This window comes from Aptenodytes forsteri, unplaced genomic scaffold (assembly GCF_000699145.1).
Source record: "Aptenodytes forsteri isolate BGI_AS27 unplaced genomic scaffold, ASM69914v1 Scaffold584, whole genome shotgun sequence".
Taxonomy (NCBI): Eukaryota; Metazoa; Chordata; class Aves; order Sphenisciformes; family Spheniscidae; genus Aptenodytes; species Aptenodytes forsteri.
Genome location: NW_008796062.1, coordinates 10,570 through 31,262, shown reverse-complemented (window position 1 = coordinate 31,262; position 20,693 = coordinate 10,570). Strand labels below are relative to the sequence as shown.

At 36.8% G+C, this 20,693-nt stretch overlaps 1 protein-coding gene across 1 annotated transcript in view; it reads right to left on the bottom strand.

Annotated features, from left to right (window-relative positions):
* PRKCE (protein kinase C epsilon) overlaps nt 1-19,736 on the bottom strand; it is a gene marked incomplete at its 5' end in the record, with an annotated part of 116,909 nt that extends 97,173 nt beyond the window's left edge. Inside the window, 8 exons of the mRNA XM_009286332.2 lie at nt 6,965-7,138; nt 8,416-8,630; nt 10,316-10,412; nt 11,601-11,743; nt 14,622-14,754; nt 16,933-17,018; nt 18,399-18,433; nt 19,577-19,736. Of these exons, the coding sequence (XP_009284607.1) occupies nt 6,965-7,138; nt 8,416-8,630; nt 10,316-10,412; nt 11,601-11,743; nt 14,622-14,754; nt 16,933-17,018; nt 18,399-18,433; nt 19,577-19,736 (1,043 nt within the window). The remainder of the gene's footprint in view (nt 1-6,964; nt 7,139-8,415; nt 8,631-10,315; nt 10,413-11,600; nt 11,744-14,621; nt 14,755-16,932; nt 17,019-18,398; nt 18,434-19,576) is intronic.
* Between the last annotated feature and the right edge of the window lie 957 nt (nt 19,737-20,693).

The window sequence follows — 20,693 nt, the reverse complement described above, 5'->3', positions numbered from 1 at the left end:
ATTAAAATTGAGTTTGAATATAAATATGTATAAATGTATATAAAAAGATATAATATAAACAGTATAAATAACATTGTTCCATGCTTACCTACCATTTTATTCTACCTTTTTACCAGTTAATACTTAACCATTAAGAAACCTTTGTCAATAATTTTATATTTAAATTGTATTAAAATATCTTAGCACCGAAGTAGCTAAAAATACAGGGGCTAATTTGGTCTTTTGTCTCACACGTACAAATCCACTGAAGCAGGGATAATAATGAACAGAATTGGGCCCTAAAAAGTTCTAATTTGACACTAATCAGTAATAAAAGGCAATGCAAACTTGTGCTAAACAGATTACACCCATATAGCAATATCTGCATAATGGCTTTAGCTGCTTAGCAACGAAAGTACAAGAATACCAGATAAAATGGATTATAAGCTTTGATTAGTCCCAGATGAATGTAACAGTGGCCAGTCAGTTAGGTTAATTTGCACTGTATATCATAAATGACACTCCTCTGAGCTATTATTACAGAAGACATTTACTTTTTTGTACAAATACACGTAAGAGAAATAAGACTTGCTTTTACATTACCAAAGACAGTTTTGGTCACATACTACAGTGATTCTTCTTAAATTAACTTAGAAAACATGACTTAAAGACATCATAAGCATATGATTCTCTTTCCTTTTGCTGTTTTACATTTTCGTACACAAATGAAAGAAGCCACTTTAAAAATGTAACTCCCTTTTACACCTTTTGCAATGTTCCACTTTTCCATACTGATCCTTGTAAATTGTAATAATACTGTACTACTGGACTTCCAAACCCTCCTTGGAAACATTTAAATACAAGCCATGAGTAGAAGGAGGACTGATTACTCTTGGTGTTACAGAGGGGTCTGATGCAGAACAAGGTTCAGAGATTTGTCAAATATTACAAAGGAACATCGTGATAGCTGAAACTGAAACAAAATCTCCTAAATCTTAGCTTTACAAACACCAGCCTTCTAGCATTACCCAGAGTGTGCTAGATACAGCGCAAATGCACAGAAAGGAATAGTACCTGAAGCACAGTACTCGCAATCTAGGATAAACCAGTAGTAAGCCACTAGGTAGAACATAACAGTTAAGGGATCAACATAGTCGTAACAGGGTCACTGCAGCCTATTCCTAGATGTCCTTCAGTTCTGCCACTGTCATGTGGCTCATCTCTACCTTACAACACCAGAACACAGGAAAGAAGTGAATGGTCTTGCAGGTCAGCTCAGGAGCTATACTATGAATAGATACGCTGCTTTTAACATGCAGACAATTGTAAGGAAAAAAAAAACACTTTTATGGGTGGAATAAGTCTAACTATTTACCTGTAGTAACTGACTTTCTGACTGTCTCTATCCTTTATTTAATGACTTGTTTTCTCTAATAGAAAGAGCTATAATGCTGACTAAGGGTGCTTTACTGCAACGCTATCATTCAACCGGAACATTGCTCTGTACTAATAGTACTCACTCCTGTGTCTGCGTACAAAGCAATTTTGTTGAAGATAGTACTCCGAAAAGAGCAGGAGAGCACTAGTTCCAAGTTTATCTAATTTCATGAAGTTGGATAAAAAAGCAAACAGTAGATATTAAAAGCAGTAGCTCTCTAGTCATTTATAATGATAATGAATTACCATAATAAAGCTTTCACTGTCTTAAATAACTTTAAAAACATTTTATTACTAAAGCATTCATTAGAATAATTCATTATAAATTATATGGTGTGCACATATATGTGTATGCATCTCATAGGGTAGAGGTCTAGAAAATTTTAAGTACTGTGAAGAAGGTTGACAGGGGTGTAGGAAGAATAAAGTGAAGCTAGTTATACCTTTATTTTGTAGAATCTCAACTTTCCATTAAAAAAGACTTTAATTTTCACAATTCTGAAGCTTCCAACTGTGAATGAAATATCACAAATACAAGAATGTCTTCAGAGAAAATAGCTCTAGAAATACTTAACACCCCTTTGCCAGCCACCTGACTGAAGCATTATCAATAAAACCTAATGTTGATACAGCTTTCATTTTCTTAAATAACTTTAAAAACATTTTATTACTAAAGCATTCATTAGAATAATTCATTATAAATTATATGGTGTGCACATATATGTGTATGCATCTCATAGGGTAGAGGTCTAGAAAATTTTAAGTACTGTGAAGAAGGTTGACAGGGGTGTAGGAAGAATAAAGTGAAGCTAGTTATACCTTTATTTTGTAGAATCTCAACTTTCCATTAAAAAAGACTTTAATTTTCACAATTCTGAAGCTTCCAACTGTGAATGAAATATCACAAATACAAGAATGTCTTCAGAGAAAATAGCTCTAGAAATACTTAACACCCCTTTGCCAGCCACCTGACTGAAGCATTATCAATAAAACCTAATGTTGATACTGTTCCATAGTTGATCACCGAAGCATGGTATGAGGTCGGAGTGAAGAGGACACCGGAGAGGGGAATTGGGCAGCATCAGCACTATTGTCAGGTACAATAATCCTTACTAAAAACACAAGGAACCAGCACATAGAAGAAGAGAAAGAGAAGATAGGAAGAAGAGTGAAAAAAGAATGTAAACAGTAGTAGTCCTGAACCCCCCCGACATTTTCTCAATAAAGGACACAATGAAGTCTTGAATAAATCAAAGATGATGATAAGCAAAGGTCAGTTATTACAAAAATGATGTACCGTGTATGCTAGGCCTTGGGCAAGTTTTGCTATGGGAGTGCCGAATACAGAATGCAGTATTCTTCATTTATATCCTAGCTGACAGATCACAAGCAAAACAGAAATCAAACCTCTGAGTACACTGATAGATGCATTGACCATATTTTGGCAGAACAAGAAGGGAAATGCTGCCATAGTATAGAAGTGTTGAAAAATACTACCCAACTGTGACACGGTTTTATAAGATATGCTACACTAAAATCTCGTGAGCTCCTTCCACGTAAAAACACGCATCAGCTGAGGTCCTGCCAGTAGATTTTACATTCTTTCTAATGTGTCAGACTGGGTTGCTGAGTTCATACCTCAAACTATTGCAGACAAAACATCATACATCAGCTTCACACACTTTATCCCAAGCTTTGGAACAGAACCCAGCTCTCTTGACCTCCAAGTCACTGCAGAAGACCGCAAAACAATCCCTGCAGTACAATATTTGAATATATATAATTTTAATATAGAATGTTGATTTTTGGGGGGGGTCATTTTTTTATCAGCTTAAAGCAAACTGGTTTGATCAAAGTTAGCTTTTGGATTAAGAAGGAACATGAGAAATACCAGTCCCAAGATTATTTCTTTAAAATAAGGAAGCTAGATGGGACTGCTAAAAGTAAATTCACATATGTAGGGCTAAAAACACATTAGTGTATAAAGTATGCTGTTATTAGCCATTATTTGGCATGATTTCTGAATTCCAAGATAATTTTAAATATGAACCCTTACTTCTTGTTATAATATTAGTATCATTTAGTAAATAATACTAATGAAAAGTCTGCTTCGTGTAAAAAACAAATAATACTGAAGCATACTTACTGTAAAAAGCCTATTAGGCAACTTTTCTGCAGTGTCTTCACCTTATTACTGAAGGAAAACACTGCAATATATGAAGCCAAACTCATACATTCACATTTTTGTGGAAGAGGAACAAAGCAAGTAATCTCATTACATAAAGTCAATCTCTGAGTGCTTTGACAATGAATACTGAGTCAATCTTCCCATTAAGTCAGGGTGTATACGACAAATACGCTCTACTTGAAACACAAAATTTAATTCCAGCATGATCACTTCAGGGACCAGTTCTGCAAAGTACAGCAGCCATGGCACGGCATACAATTGCAGTGTAAGTAACTAGACACTACTGTTAAACACATTTTAAACTCCATTGTAGTACAGCCTTTGTCTCAGTAAAGCTATTTTAACCACAGACCATGTTTGTTCGAGCAAGCTTTTCTACCTGTTTTTCCACTGAACCTGAGCAAATCATTCAGTGACTAATTTACTTGGTACATTTTCATTTGCTGTCATTCATAAATAATTTATAGCTTTAGCAGATGTATTGCTTTTGCTTTTACATATGTTTTGGTTTTTTTGTTTCTTTATAAAGGGTTCTTTGCAAATTGTTCATCGGCCATGCTCAAAAAAACCCTTCCTTTTTTCAACTGTGGACTTTTAATTTGATTGGGTATCACTAGGTATAGTTTTGATTGTTTGGTAAGAGTCACTAGCCTATGACTTCGAACTATAAATCACATAACTATCAGTTCCTCTGAGTTCAAGCAAAGCCATAAACTATAGTCTCTCTCTGGTGAAGAGATCTGGGAAGAGAGAAGATGGTGAGAAGAATTTCTGAGTATCTTTCTTTGATGAATGGCTTTGGAGAGCAGGGAGGAAGGCAGAAAGCATGATACAGAAGAGGGGAGAATGGATGAGAAATACAAAAGAAAAGAAATCTCCAGGAAACCAGAGAAGTAGCAGGAGAACCTTCTGCCATAATTCACTTAACGTAAAACTGATCTTTACCAATATTCTGCCACATGATTCACATCAGGCTGGTGATACATTTATTTACACTTCAGGGAGTGCGGTCTGCCTTAGTCCTGAAGGTCCCTCTCTGTTCACAGAGTTTATCGCTCACCCCAGTACAATCTTTTTATCACTTTCTTCATCTGAAATAATATGCTCAATTCTAGTTATAGATATTAAAATAATATGTGAAAACATTTAAAGAGTATGTTAACACATGTATTCAAATGAAATGAAAGTCTGAACACATAAAACATCCTCCATAGACATAGATTGTATACACACCTTCCTGGGCTATTTTTTTGTGTCAATTTCAAAGCATATAAAATGCTAATGCATTTCCACTATTTTAAGAACTGTATAAACATGTTAAACATTCGCTATTTGCATATTTGAACACACTATAATCTTGATCCTACTAGCCATTTTCCTATGGTTTTCCCACTGCCCTGTTTATCTTTCCTGACAACTTTGCTGGAAGATCTTTTAGTCACAGCTTTTCTGTAATTCTACACATATAATTACGGCAATTGCTCATTTGTGCTTGTCCTGGTTTCGGCTGGGATAGCGTTAATTTTCTTCCTAGTAGCTGGTACAGTGCTGTGGTTTGGATTTAGTAGGAGAATAATGTTGATAACACACCGATGTTTTAGTTGTTGCTAAGCAGTGCTTACACTAGGCAAGGACTTTTCAGCTTCCCATGCTCTACCGACTGAGAAGGCTGGAGGTGCACAAGAAGCTGGGAGGGGGCACAGCCAGGACAGCTGACCCAAACTGGCCAGAGGGACATTCCATACCATGTGACGTCATGCTCAGTATATAAACTGGGGGGAGTATATAAACTGGGGGGAGCTGCCCGGGAACTGGCTGGGCATTGGTTGGTGGGTGGTGAGCAATTGCATTGTGCATCACTTATTTTGTATATTCTTTTATCATTATTATTATTATTACTATTTTCCCTTCCTTTTCTGTCCTAGTAAACCGTCTTTATCTCAAGCCAAAAATTTTACTTTCCCCCCCCCCCAATTCTCTCCCCCATCCCACTGTGGGGGAGAGTGAGCGAACGGCTGTGTGGTGTTTAGCTGCCTGCCAGGTTAAACCATAACAGTGCCATACATAGTTTTGGTTAAAATACGTGAGTATGTAGGTATTTACACATACACATACATTACACACTCATAAACACCATTAGTAACTCTTAATTTCGTTCAATATGGTAATTTACTAATTTAATCTGCCAAACTTTTCCACTAAATTGACTCAAATACTCTAATGTAGTATCTTACTGAAAGGAAAAAAAAAAACCAACAAAGTTTGAAGGAAGTTGATTGATTTTCAAGTGTTTTATTTAAAACATACATATATACTAACGTCTAAACTTATTCCCTACAGGTCAAAAACTCATCCCATTGAAATGAATGGCTTGTTTAGTTCAACAGGCAAAAGTTCAAACCTTAGTGCTTTGAAATAGTAAACATTTTATCAGGCACTTCAAAAATAATGGATGCTTCTGTAAATTCAATTATATATGATTGGTATTCTATCTGCAAGACGGATTCACCTTGTGGTGGTTTTTTTGTCCATAAAGCTTTCTGGACAATCAGGTAAAAAATTGCCAGTTCAGTTGAATGGCAAGAAAGAAATAAGGGACTAAAAAATGAAAACCAGAAATATTCTGTGAACACAACTGGTTTCAAGCACTTAGACTGACTGGATTCAGAAATCCTAGAGTCAGCTAAACCGTCCAAACGTTCACTTACATTTAAGCAGCAAATCCAAAACATGTGCTATGAAGAGGAATTCTGTATGAAAAATTACCAACAAGGAACATGCCACAGGAACAGGCTCTCATTATCGGCGCTCTCTGCCTTTCCTTCTCCCTGCTCCTCAAGCACATGGGAGGCATTAGCACCATAGGAACTTACTTGATAAGCAGCATACCTATTTCCTTTCTCTTTTGAACATTTTGTATACTACACAGCACAAGAAAACTGAAAAGATGAGTGTTCTACCATAATCTCATTTCCGACAAGATCATTTTAGAAATTTTACTCTGAATACTGGATATTAAAAACATTTGTATTTAATTCAATAAATGATACACCATATTAATGTACAGAAGAAACACAGAAAATGGCACCTCAGTTTTTTTGTGTTTTATGCATGTGGGTTTTTTTTTTGTTTTTTTAACTCATTTACTGCCATCTCCTGGTACTTACAAGGTAATAGTATTTATGCTATTTAACAGCAGCCAGTACTCCTGGTTCGATACTACTGAAATGCTGAAATGCCAAAAACTTCTCAGAAATATTTTTGAAATATTGCTGCACTTTTTACGTTGCTGTCTTTTAGTCTGGAAATAGTGAATATTGTTCCTAGGGCACAAACTGGTAAAAGGTTCATGTAGCTTACCTTCGTCTGGAAGCAGCAGTAAAGTTGTGTTAGGTATGGATGTTTCCGTGCCAATGCCAGAATTCTCTTTTCTGTCATTGTACAGTCTACATCGTCATCTTGAAGTATGACATCTTTCTTCAAGACTTTCACTGCGTATACTTCATCTTTTCCTTTTAGCTCAGCTAACATTACCTAAAACAAACAGAAATTCTGTTTACATATGAACAACAGATACCATAAATGCAAGGTTGCATATAAGTTTAACTGCACTGGGAATATAAAGACAGTTACATACTTGCCTGAATGAAGTTGTATGTTTATAAAATTAAAATTAATGTAATTTTAGAAAAGATACCTCTGGTATTCTTTAAATTTGAAACAGACGATATCTGTTTTGTTTGTTAGTTAAGAATACAGAAGATAAAAAATTTTTATCCGCTCATTCAAATACCTTAATGAGTGCCTTTCAATGAGATCTCAAAAACTAAAAAAAGAAGGAAGTTGATATAGAACAGAAATTTATTTCCCACTCTTATCTCCCATTTTTGGTAGTGAGATTTGTGTGTGATGAACTTAGTATACAATCTCACGTACCATTCTGGCCACTTTAAAGTTGTTGATTTTAACTACTACTATTGTTTCAGGTTCAAGCCCTATACTCTGTTTAAGTTCAGTTCTGGCTTGGAGCCAGCGTAATCTTCAGAGAAAGGATTAGAAAACAGGGAGACAAAAGAACTGCTTCAGCCCCGTCCCTCTGCATCTGCAGTTCCCGTATATCAAGGAAGGAAGAGTGTACTTGTGAAACAGATTCACATTTCAGTCCTCCTCCTCCTCTTTGATTCCACAGTGCACAGCACTGTGAAAAGAAAAATCTGTAAGCCCTGTAAACAGAGCAATGCCCCTTCCACCCTCATCAATTCCCTACTGTGGGAAGGTATCTGGTGAGTTACATCTTTGCCGCATACGTGGTATTTTGGGCAGCTGTCTAAGCCTCTTGCACTAGTCGTATCTGAGTGGAAATGCTTGAATTCTGCTTCCTCCAGCACTAGACACACCCACTGAGGAAAAACAAGCACACAAACTGTTCTGTGAAATAAGTAAACTTGGACTGGGTATTATCTAGAAAGGAATGAACTCAGAATTCCACAGCATTATTCCTGGGCGGATTTGTCCTGCTTGACCACCACTAATTATCTTGTTGAACAGTATGTATGTCTTCATTACCAATATCCTGAAATAGTGAACCACTGACGTTGTGTTTCAAAAGGCTTGACTATAGTTAATAAAGTGAGCTAAAGCACAGAAAATGCCATCTGATCAGGAGGCTGATATTTCTGATCTGTGGGGTAAAAGCTGCTTTTACCCAATGGGTGAAGAATGGAAGGAAACCCCTGGGGTGGAAGGACCTTCTGAATGTCACTATGAATACTTTCAAAGCAGTGCAGTCAAGGAGGGGGAAAGCTACCTACCTTGCCAAAGCTGCCTTTCCCTAATACTTTGATGAAGTTGAACTCTTCAAGGCCTATTCGCTTGGTCTGGGCCTGTTTGACCTCCCCATTTTCACCATTCTCCCCAGCTTTGTTAAGCTGGTTGTCTGTTGACGTTGTAGCTGTTGCCCTGTGTTCCTCTCCCCGATTGTCAAATGACAACGCTTTCCTAATGTTGTTTTCCAGCTCTTTGATTTCTGTGGAAATGTGAGAAAATGTGTTCGTTTTAATCAAACATCACAAAAACAGCCTGTGTTAGTCTGTATCAGTTTTGGGAAGGGACATTCATCATCCCTGAATGCTGTGTAGAGCATTCTGTGGTTAAGAACACATATTTAGCAAACTGCTTCTCCACCTTACAGTAATCAGCCGAAATCCTGTTCTAACAGGAAGGGTGGCCTTTTAAAATGAACCTAAGAGAATGACATATCCAAAACTTGACAGATGAGTCAGAATAGTGGCCAAATAGTTGTTTTAGTGATTTTGGGTGTTCCTGTACCACAGAGAAGTACTTTGTTTTGAATACCCCTATCTTCCTGCAGCACTTACTCATCTTCCCGCTTCAGTATTTTAGAGTTGTATCTTCAAAAGTTCAAAGGATAGTTGGGCGTCCCAGTCCTCGAAGCCAACATGAATGGAGCACCCTACTCAGCTCCAGCTGTTATCAGATGCCTGCCAATAAAGTATTTGACCACTTCCTAGTGCCGCTTCAAGTGGCAATTGTGTAGATCTGCTAAATGGTTCTGAAGGTTTCTCAATGCTAAACACAGTGAGTCCTGGTGACTAACGGACCTCAGGGTCTGCCTCAAGCTCTTGCATAGCACTTCTGCCTGATGGCCTTGGAAGCAATAACTTTACTGGAAGCAATAACTTTACTGGACAGCTACAAAAGCGAAATTTAAGAGAGCATTTAGGCAAATCCTTTGTTCTTATTTTAAGCAAAACATCAGACATTTAAAGAATAATATTTAACCAAAATGCTGCCTGTGAAACAAAAAGGTTGACAAATTTAAATCAGTTCTGGACTCAGACTCTTACAGTACTTACTACCATGGATCTTTGGAAGTCTCTTCCCTAAAAATAAGAGTGAGAAATTTCTCAACTGTAAGTAATTTTCAAAGAATTTGACACAAAAGTATCTGTCTTCTTATTTCCTGGTGTAAAGATTTTTCATTCATCAGTTTACACACATGATGGTACATAAGATACCTCACAGACTTCTGATTTTCAAAAACTTCAATCAGATCAGATTCAAAAAGTGCTGCTGACATACACGTTCTGTCAATCAGACTGTTCAGTTCAATGAAATCAGGTCATATCAGTGAAGATTAAATTATTTGTCTCCAAATCTATGCATGAAAAAGATCACTGAAAGGAAACAGTTTTATGAAGCCTCTAGAGACGACACAGACACGCTAGCATAGCCTAACTGGACAGAAGTTTTTATCATCACAAATGTTCAACATGGAATTGCAAGTAGGCAATTTTATCTCAAAAACTTATTAACAGTTAGTGGCTTTTCAGATAGATAAAGGTGCTCTCAAGTTCTGTGGTATTATTTAAAATGTTCTTACTCTTACAATGTATAACCTCCTTATATAAAGGCATTTGGTTAGGCAAGGACTCATCTAGTGAACTTAACAATATTTTAAGATGATTTTTATAATTTTCTCTTTAAAAGCCACTTAATTTCACAGATTTAAATGAAATGAGAAGTAGGCATTTAAAAAAAGTTTTTGCAGTTCATAACTTTCCTGTGTTTCATCTTCTGGTGGTAACTAGTTTGTTGATTTGGTTCTACAAAGACTGGCGACGATAGCTTTTTTACTCCTCATAAAGAAGTGACAATATACATGTTAGGAAATAAAAAGAGATGTTCGACCTTGATCACATGGAGAAGTTGGTGCTGACTTTGACCTGTCTTCTTCTGATGATGTGCTTCCGGGAACTGGTTGTTGAGTCTCTGCACCTGCAATTAGCTAAGAACAATTCCAAAAGTGGTACTCAGCCATGAGATTCTCCCGAGCCAAGAGGAAATTTAATTTAACAACATTAATTTGCGAGTAGAAGTATGAAGGAAAGTGAAGATGTTCTACCTCTATAGATACGCACTGACAGGACCTCAACCATACAGTAGATGGCATCACATCAAATGGAGACCATCATACAAACAGAGAAAGAACAGCAATTTAAAGAAAAATAGGTCCTTAAGATGAAATAAACGTAATAAGCATACCCAGTGAGTGGGAAAATTTTGAATAGTCACCTTGAGCCTGTGTAGAAATCTATCCGGTAAATACATTTAACTACAACAAGCATCAGCAAGCACTGCAAACTAACTCATGCAGTAACAACATGACAACATCTTTTCCCAGGAGTCACAGATCAATTAATTTATTCCTGGGTTTTCTATGTTTCTGTAACATTTTAAAACAGTGTACATGGGATCCAAGTGTGCAATAATCAGGAAAATGAACAGAACGAAATGTCAATGTTTTAAGAAATTGTGGTTAAATTTGCCTATTTCTCTAAGTGATGGTAATGGGTCTGTTGTCACAATCATGCAAATAGAGATAGAAAATGTGGCCAAATTCTGATCCAGGATACATATTACAAATCCAGAATAACTCCATCAGCTTTGGATGTATTTGGGGTGACCTACACTTTTTATTTCTAAAACAGCCTAGTTCTTCCTATAATAGTGATGATAACTCTGGAACTGTCATCTGGCAAACAGCTCCTCTTCATGAGGGTCAGCACATTGGCTCATTTATCAGCATTTACAAAGTTATGGACCAGTGCTGTGTCTCAATCAATCAATTATCCAATGCCAATTCTGAGCCAAAGAGACATTTATGTTTTTATGAACTGTTGTGTCAGGCACCGTCTCTCTGTCAAATCTCCTTCCTCAAAATTAAAAAGGGGAAATCCTTCCAGACTATACAGGCTCCAGGTTTGCAAAATTGTAGCAGGTCAAAATAAATTTCATATCAAAAATCAGAATAGATGATTTGCACTTATAAATCAAAAGCCAAAGTCTTAGTTCTGTACTGAGTTAAAAAAAATTCTTGTGCAAGTCAAGTGAGTGGGACTGAACCCCAACTGATAAAGTTACAATACAGCCATACTCATCTCATTTCTTATGTGAAACTACATAGTAGAATTACCTTTTTCCTCCTCTGCCCACTATTAGTGATCTTATCTGGAGTGACTCCAAGATCTGCAAGAACTTTAGCTATGCCTCTAGCATCCACTCCACAGTTTGGTGCCACATTTGTTTCACAGCGTCGATGTACATTCATCTTGCAAACTGCAATGAAATGTAAAGTAATAGAGCAAATTAAATACTACCTTGGCATGCATTTGTCTTACTTAAATCAGACCTTATTGGACCTACCAATAACTTTTTCAAATAAATATAATTTCAGTAGAAAAATACTTAGCTGAATTTGCAGTGACACTTGAACACTAATATAAAATTATTAACCTGGTTATCATTCTTCTGCTATGATAAGGCAGAACAGTGCTTTCACACAGTACCCAGAACCGACACAGGAACAAATTAAAATATCTAATGATCCTGTAAATCTTAAATAGAATTTGAATTAGAAGAAAAGTCCTTCAGAGCTTGGATTTTAGCAGTCCACTTCTGCTCTCATACTGAGAGCGCAACATCAGTTCCTCCTATGTTATTGCTTCTTACTCCATTTTACTCAGGTAGATTAACTCCTAATGTAGGCAGACATAAAACCAACAGTTTTGTTGGTTTTTGTCTTAAGTTCTAATAAAAGTCTTTGGCACCGTTAGCCACTCTCTCTCTTTAGATGGCAATCCATTTACTAAGCTCTTTCTCTTAATTACCATCTCCTGAAACTCGCACACTAGTAAGAGGAAAAACAGGTTACATTGCTTCCAGGTTATGGGGTAGGGGGGGAGAACATAGCTGCATGAAGAACAGCATAGTGTGGATTTGCTAGGAGCAGGTGACATATTTTATCCTAGACTTCACTGCCCTCTTGTGGAGCAAGACATAAAGAAAGCAAAACTGCAAGTGTAATTAAATACTAGATTAACATTCAATTGCTCAAAATCCTCACTTCATTACTTTTTAGAGAAACAAAAAATCAAAAAAGTATGTATTTATAAAGCTGCATTTCATTATATTGTTCATCAACAATGCTTTCAACATATAAGCCTTAAAGAAACAAACCATATTTGCCCCTGAGACTATACACAGGCACTGTATCTGCAGCAGTAACCATGCGCATCAGAAAGCAGGTGCCTTTCCTTTGCAAGTATGTTTCAGCTCACAAGAAGAGCAAAAAGAAATTGCCACACATGGTATTTTCAGTGCATGTATATTCAGTGACAAAAGCTCAGTGGCAAGTAAAATGTTTGACCTAGGATCCGTAACAGTGGACACTGAGGAACTGAACTGCTTGACATAAAGCAAGCGGGAAAATTTTGTACAGTCCAACTTCATGAACAGATTTTATAAAAAGAAGCACAGGAATAAGCAATGAAAAAACAGAGGAAGAATAAACCTCAGGAATACACTTTCATGGTGTTCATAACTACACTGGGCAAGCAAGTACATCTCTGAAGAAGGGAGCATTGTTTGGCACTTGTTAAGAGAGAAAGCAAAGCACGGAGAAAATGACATGTCCAGCTCAGGTGAGTTCTAGATTTCATGCAGACATACTGCATTTTTATAGGCACTAATTTTATGACCATGGAGAAAGCAACATAGGCTCTCTGAACTATTGTTTCTATGCATCTGGTACACAGTAAATGCATATATATGAGAAATAACGTTATTTTCTACAGGTAAGAGGAAATGAACCGCTATGGTACTTGAGAGAGAATATGAAAGTGAATTAATATATTCACAGATTAAGTGGTGAGATACTATAGCTCTGATTAAAAATCAAAGAGAAAAAAAAATCAGGTTTAATTGAAAAATCTTCTCTGAACATATCTCCGCCATAATTAAGATAGCATTTGAACAAAATCTTTAATAGCAGTAAAGTAACAATATTTAGAGTCTAACATTTTATCACTGCTCACTAGCTAGAATCACAAGGGAAGGCTTGAACTTCAGAACGCCCTCACTGTCTATCACTTTGTCATGAAAGAAATCTCCTCTTTCCCTTGCTGCTCAGCAATTTGTGACATGAAGCATTAGGTCTGACCTTCATCTTAAATACTGCAAAGCATATATTTAATAGATTATGTGTTTATACATATATGTGTGACTCCACATTTCTGCTGTTGAGAAGTGTAAATAACATTATTTTTTGTATTTATGAAGATGGACCTACCCATTCATAAAGGTGTAACAAAATGAAAATGCTTATAATTCCATTAGGTACTACTTTCTAAGAATCTGACAATCTTCATGACATCATTACCATCGACCCACTAATTGAAGTATTTTATTTACTATTTCTAAAATATTACTTTCCTTTGCAAGTATTTGTACTATTTTCTCCTCCTTTCAGAATATATAGATCTGCTTGAAACAAGGAGATATGGAAACAACCACTTCTGTTAGTCAGCTAAAATGACATGAATGCACCTTCCAGCAGTAACTTCATATACAGTTACTGTACAGAGTACACAGTCCTTAAGCTGCAGAACATAATGAATCCTTTATTTTCTGGAACAGAGGGGCTAGGCAGACCATCACAAAGGATGATTTGGCTAGGTATCAGAATACCTCATCTTCTGGATATGGGCACACAGGACTGGTTCTGCCTCGCCTAGCCAATACATAATAGTCATTTTTGAAGACGGTATTAAAGGAAAAAGTAGCTAGAATAATGACGTTTAAAAAGTTTAACAACCATCACCACACACCTGAAAACACAAAAGGCTTATAAGCTGAAAGGATGTAAAGTCTCATGCTCCTAATTTTCTGTCAACTTCTAATTTCCTATGTGGCAATAAACCTACACAGCAGCGAGTGCAAAATGTGTTTCTGCGCCTGTCCTCTGCATCTGTTATTGACTGGTGTTGCAGACAGGGTAAAGGACCATTTTCTAACCATGGTGGCAATCCCTACAGCAGTCTGCTATTTACTTTCTATTCATTTCTGTACATGCTGGAAAATACAGAGTAACTTGAAGTCTCTCCAAGTCTACTGCACTCACAAAGAAAAAGAAAAGCTCTGAAGTGGTAATCCTTACCTTTGCATTGTAAACCTTGTCTCAAAAGACCCCAGAGCAATGAACCACAGTGGTCACAGAAGGTGGGCACTTTGTAATTGTGAATGCTGAACTTGTGAGGCATGTTGACACTGAAACGCTGGGATCCCACTTGCTGAAAAAGGAGAGCAGAGCATATTTCATTCTAATTAATTTCTTTATAATCAGTGTATGCCGAGGCCCTGTTATGTTTTGAAACCGCACAGAATTCAAACAAGATGAAATAGGTCTGTGCTCAGATGATGATCTTTGCATTAGATATACTCCAGCTCCAGAGTTCTTCTCGCTACTCTATTTGGGGAAAAGAGGGGGAAGGGCTGCTGTTGTCTAAAAGATAAAGACTGAAGTCTACTTCCTAGTACTTCTGGGAACAACAAATACATAGCTATCAGGAAAGATCTCTTAATGTGGAAGGCAAGGAAGTCACTCCCAATTGTTTTAGGAGGCCAAACTAATACAGGACTAAGAAACAGAAATATATCACAACCCCTTTACCTTTTCAGATCCCACTCTTCCTTAGATTATGAAAATGACAAAGATAATTTGTTGTGTTCAGGGATTCCAAGGTACGATTACTTACTAATTAAAGGATGTCATTGATAAGTTTTTATAGTGGCCACTGCATAGCAGGAGATTTATTTTGATGTTTTTCCTTCCCTTTCCTATTACCACTGGCTTCTCTCCAGTGATCTAGTACCCCTTCTAAACAATGAGAGCATTGTATCAGCAAAGCATACAAGTCTCCACCAGTCTGGAGCCTGGGAATATAAAACTAGGCAAGATCTTGTATCTTCCTGTGAGTACTATGCAAAAACAACACTAGCCAAACACAGTCCTTTATCACAATCCTATGCAAGTGACCAAGTTTTGGACATAAAATACTGGTTGTGAACCAGATATTAAAGAATGCTTCCAGTATGAAAAATGGTAGTGAATTGCACAGGAAGAATGAGATCAAGTCAGTGTCTCAGTCAAATTCCTATCAAAGTTGAAAGAGTGGCTTAAAATCATTGTTACAGACAGCTCTGATTTGTAATTTAAAACTAGGCTTTTTCAAGCACATAAATTCAGGTTTTTAACAAATAAAACTAAGAAATGTACTTTTTCTGTGTGGCCAAGGAACTGGGATCACCCACAGACTACCTCACTTAATCCTATGGTGAAAGACAGCAGGCCCTTGCTGTTGCACAAAACAGAACAGGACAGTGAGCATTCATTAGCTTTTCCATTATAACACAAACAAACAAAAAACTTCTGTATAAGATAAAGCATCCACTGCTTACAGCTGAGGGCTACAACTGTTTAAAAAAACATAAACCCACTCCCGTCCCCAACTGTCCCCTATCAACCCAGCCATAAAAGGATACCCCAAAGCTGAGGAGTCTAAGGGAGCCGAACACGACAGCAGCTCCCTGGTATATGACTGTCCATGGGAATTAACATTAATTGCCTAACCAAGCCTAAAAGGGCCATCTTAGCCGAGAGAGACCTTTAACCCAAGTGAAAGGATTGCTTTGTTTTCTCTTCTGACCCAGAGCTGAACGTGCTGTTGGCAGATATATCTACCTCCCTGACAGTATGGTTCTGAAGGCAGCTAATTTCATTTTCAGGTGATGTCTTCATTTATTTAAATGCATGATAACATGAAGCACATATTGTGTTAATTCCATTAGTATACAAAAGCTTGCTAGAGGTAGGGAGTAATTATGCTGGAAAACCTGTTCGCTATGCATTACCTTATCACTACCATCTTATACAATATCCATGGGCCTTCTTCAACACAGGGATGGCTTTTGTTCTACATTTTGACAGTTTTGATGCAGTCTTTCTTGAGGTGAAACTTTGCAAGCAAATTCTGGGCAGTCTTTTATGTTGAGGCAATACCCAAGCACACTGCCTTTCCTATCAGCTGCTAATGACTCAGCCACACAAACTGCAGTTAAGGAATAAAGGGTCCCATCCTGCTCCTTTTGAATTACAATGACAAAACTCGTATTAATTCAGAAATGGAGAATGTTAAAAATGAAAAGGAGTGGAAAGAGCTCACTGAGACTTTAAGCATTCAGATGTTATAAAAAGTTTACTAATTAGAAATAAGTTGCTGTATAATAATTCCCATGTAGATGAAACTGTTATGATAATCTGTCATTCCAAAGTAAATGCTACATCACAAGACAACCAGAAGGGCACAAAAAAGTCTGTAACATTTATTGATTAAACAGAGGAGATGACACTACTTTGAACAGATGAAAGACAGAGCTTTATCTAGAAAATTTATTTTATAAACATTTACCTCATCGTGAGTTTCCTGTTTTTTTAAGCCAGCACACTTCGTTATTATAAGTTCATGGCATCTCTTGTGGACTACACAAGTGCAAACTATAAACAAAAAACAGATAAAAGAATGAGTTTTCATGAAGACTGATTTTAAAGCAAAAGACTGATCTCAGAAGACTAGAAATGCTGGGATTTGAAAGGCTGCAAGTGACTGGTGACTTGCTGAGTCCTGTGAAGTAAGTCTGGCTTACAAAGGCAGAATATAACGGACTTTCAAGAGACCAATGAATTTTAAGAGAAGTAAAGCATATCTGTCAAAATCTGAGTACGTAAAACCACAAATTACCTTCTGAAATATTAACCACAATTTTTCTCAATTTTTACCTATTTGATTTCTTTATCTAATAAAGCCCATGATCTCCACATTACATGAGACACAATGGCAAAAACAATTCCTGTCTGAAGAGTTTCCAGAGGGAAAGAGACACAAAGATAACTCGTAAAAGTCAAAGACAGATAAACCAAAGTCGAACATTCTTTCTGTAACACATTATCGTACGTTGATAACAGTAAGAAGTTTCAGGAGGCAAAAATGCTTTGTCAATATTCACACTGATTACTTAATCAATGAATAACATTTGCAGATATGACAGATAAGATTAAAAATTGCAAGATCTATCGTACTGTGGGATTCAAGGTCATTAAGTGAAGAAAAAAACCTTCAGAGTGAAATAATGAATTTCATTTTCTTCTACATTTGGTCATTGTTGTAAGAAAAAAATAATCAGAACTCAAGGAACCTCTGCTGTATGTTAATACAGTAATTCTTATTATAGCATGTAAAACCATTATTTGCGTTTATTTATTTACAATGAGATTTCATCAAGTCTTTTCTAACTGAAAAATCATCACTAACTTGATTTTACTTGTCAGATGAGAATTAAGTAGAAAAACATCATCCCAAGAGGTGACTGCATAAAAAATTAAAAGTACAAGAAATTGAGTTGAAAAATGGGAGCTGAAAATGAAGCACTTCTGCAGTCTTTACTATAACCTTCTCTAATGATGACCTCCATAATTCTCTCATCTATTTAATTACAGCCTTTGCAATTACCTGGCATTTTTAAACAAAAAATCTTAAGCAGAATAAAGAATTCCCAATTCTAAAATGCAAGAAGTGAAAAATGAAGAAGCCAACATCCTATGTCCCCCTAGTTGGATGTGCATCAAGAGATATCTAGTATCTGCTGTTCAGCGATGTTAACTGTGCCGCTACCTCATATATGCCAAGACCAACAGTTTTGAAAAAATCTTACTGTGACTTACTGCAAAGAATGTATCTTTGGTGAAACAAACTTATTCTGATCGTCTTGTGCTAAATTCTTAACACTGTACATATACAATGCTTGATGAAAATATCTTATTATATATTATAACATAATACATATATTCAAACTGTCCCCCTGTAAGATTTTCTCTTACCTTGACATTGGTATCCCTGTTTTCCTATTACACCCCTGAAAATAAAACAGTGTTTTAGAAAATGAAGAATATGTATTTTTAAAAATGAAAAACATTTTTTCCTCTCTTTACTGGACATACACAAGTTTAAAAGAATAGCTTCTTATAACCAGTCATCTGATAACTGCATGCCTAGACTGAGATCAGTTCAAAGTAGGAACCACATTTCAGCTGCTAAGAGGTAACAGGTAGGAAGATAGGCCATGGAGGGATTCAGAAGTAAAGACACATTTCGTATAATAAAATAGGCAAAGCCAAAGGGTACATAGAGAGGGAAGCCACAAGCCGGTAAAACAGTCATCAGGCAGGCCCCTAAATAGACAGAAGATTGCATTTGCCAATATTGTTGCTTGAAATCATCTTAGCTAACCTAAAGCCTAACCTGCAGACATTTCTTAGAGGAATGTAGTTGAGTTCATGTACAATTCACATCTTTTCACATTACAAAAGACAGACAGAGTCATTACACACTCTTAAGAAATATTAATTATGGATCACATCAGATCTTATGTGTATTAAGGTGCAAATCAGTATCTCTAGGTAACTTTGGAAAACATCAATAAAGTTGTGGAAAAATAACTGAAAACGGAATGTCTTTTCCCTATCTGAAAATTGTGAGTACTCAAAACTAATGTAAATAATTTCTAAAAGGGAGCTCTTGACATACACTGTAATAAGAAAGACCCTGTACACTAAGCACCCAAACCCCTGGATCATTAGAAGTTTAATATTCCCATATTTCATTAACTTCAGCAGGATGTGTATGAGCTTGGCATTTCCTAGGAGGAAGATGGTGATACTTAAGCACCTAAAGAAGAATTCAGTCATCTTGGCAAAATGTAAAGGTCTAATATTAGGTCTAAAACTACACTTAGGCACCTACAGAACACGAGACTGGCTGTCTACCTAGTTTATAGTGTGGACTAGGAAAAGATTGAACTTTGTGGCTCAGAGGAGAAAAAACACAAATACAACAAATGGAAGTTTAAGAGTCTTCTATTACTGTCTGCAAAACTGATGACAGCTTGATATTAAAATGAGGAGGAAAAGAACTACTACTCTACGCCATTTATACTTCAGCAAAACAGGAAGGTATATTAACTCTTCAATACAAAGTTGCAAAGAAAACAAAGCCATACCATATAAAATCTCTGCAGTGCGAACAATATGTTGGTTGTCTAAGATAGGTGGCCATAAACTTGTGTCCATTAACCTGATGTACTCTGCGTCGCACAGCACCCTGGCGCTTTCTGGGGCGCATACGTTCCCGGAACACACGTTCTTCATTGTCTTTGGGTGCTGAAACAGAGGGAAAAACAATAAGCACTGGCTGTATCAGACACAAACATGGGAAAACTCAAATGCAATACATAAGTGGATATTCTCCAAAAATAAAAATAATCCTCTCTAGCTAGCAGTGCAAGATAACTTCCCTAAGCTGTGGGTAATTTTTTTCTTTTTTAGTATCAGTTACTAAAGGGCAAGGGTTTTCATTGCCTGGAACAGGAGCTTCTATTTGTTCTAAACCTTTATCTGTAAATTCATGCTAAGCTGGGAATAAGTCTTCTGCGCTTTATCACTATCAAGCACACTGACAACCTCTTCAACAGTAATTACACAGTTAGATTCTCCAAACAGGTCAGACTCTCATCTCATTTGATCTTTGGGGGGGGGGGGGGAGGGACCTGCGGGGACACACGAAATCCACCAAAAAATCCCAACATCCCCTGGTCCCCATACACTCAGAAAGTGCTGACACAAGTGCAAGAAAGCTGACTACAAAAACATATTATCAAGCAGAACAAAAACTCCATCCAGAACTGATTACTTTGTAGAATTCCTGATCAAGATCTGAGCTTCAGGCTCTAATAATCCACTTTGATACTAATACACTTTCAGCAAAACGTTCAAGGGAAGGAAGTTGTTCCTCTTAACCAATTCCTGTTCAATTGCATATGAGATTTAATGGCAGAGGAAGTAAAAAATGAAGTTGATACACCTCAGAATGAAAACCTTTGGAAAAAATCCTCCAGAGTGCATCGGGTCTTTTTTCCCCAAGGTTTTATTTTGAAAAGTATCACTAACACCTCCACAGTATTCTTTATGCACTAAGCAAAAGCTGAGGATAAATTAGCAGTGAAGAATAGTACACAGTTGTTAATGAAAGACAGATTTTACAAGCATTCCTTGAGCCACTTGTGTCTCTGCAAAATAGAGTATCAGATATGGAGGGGACCACATTCAGTCATCCATTGC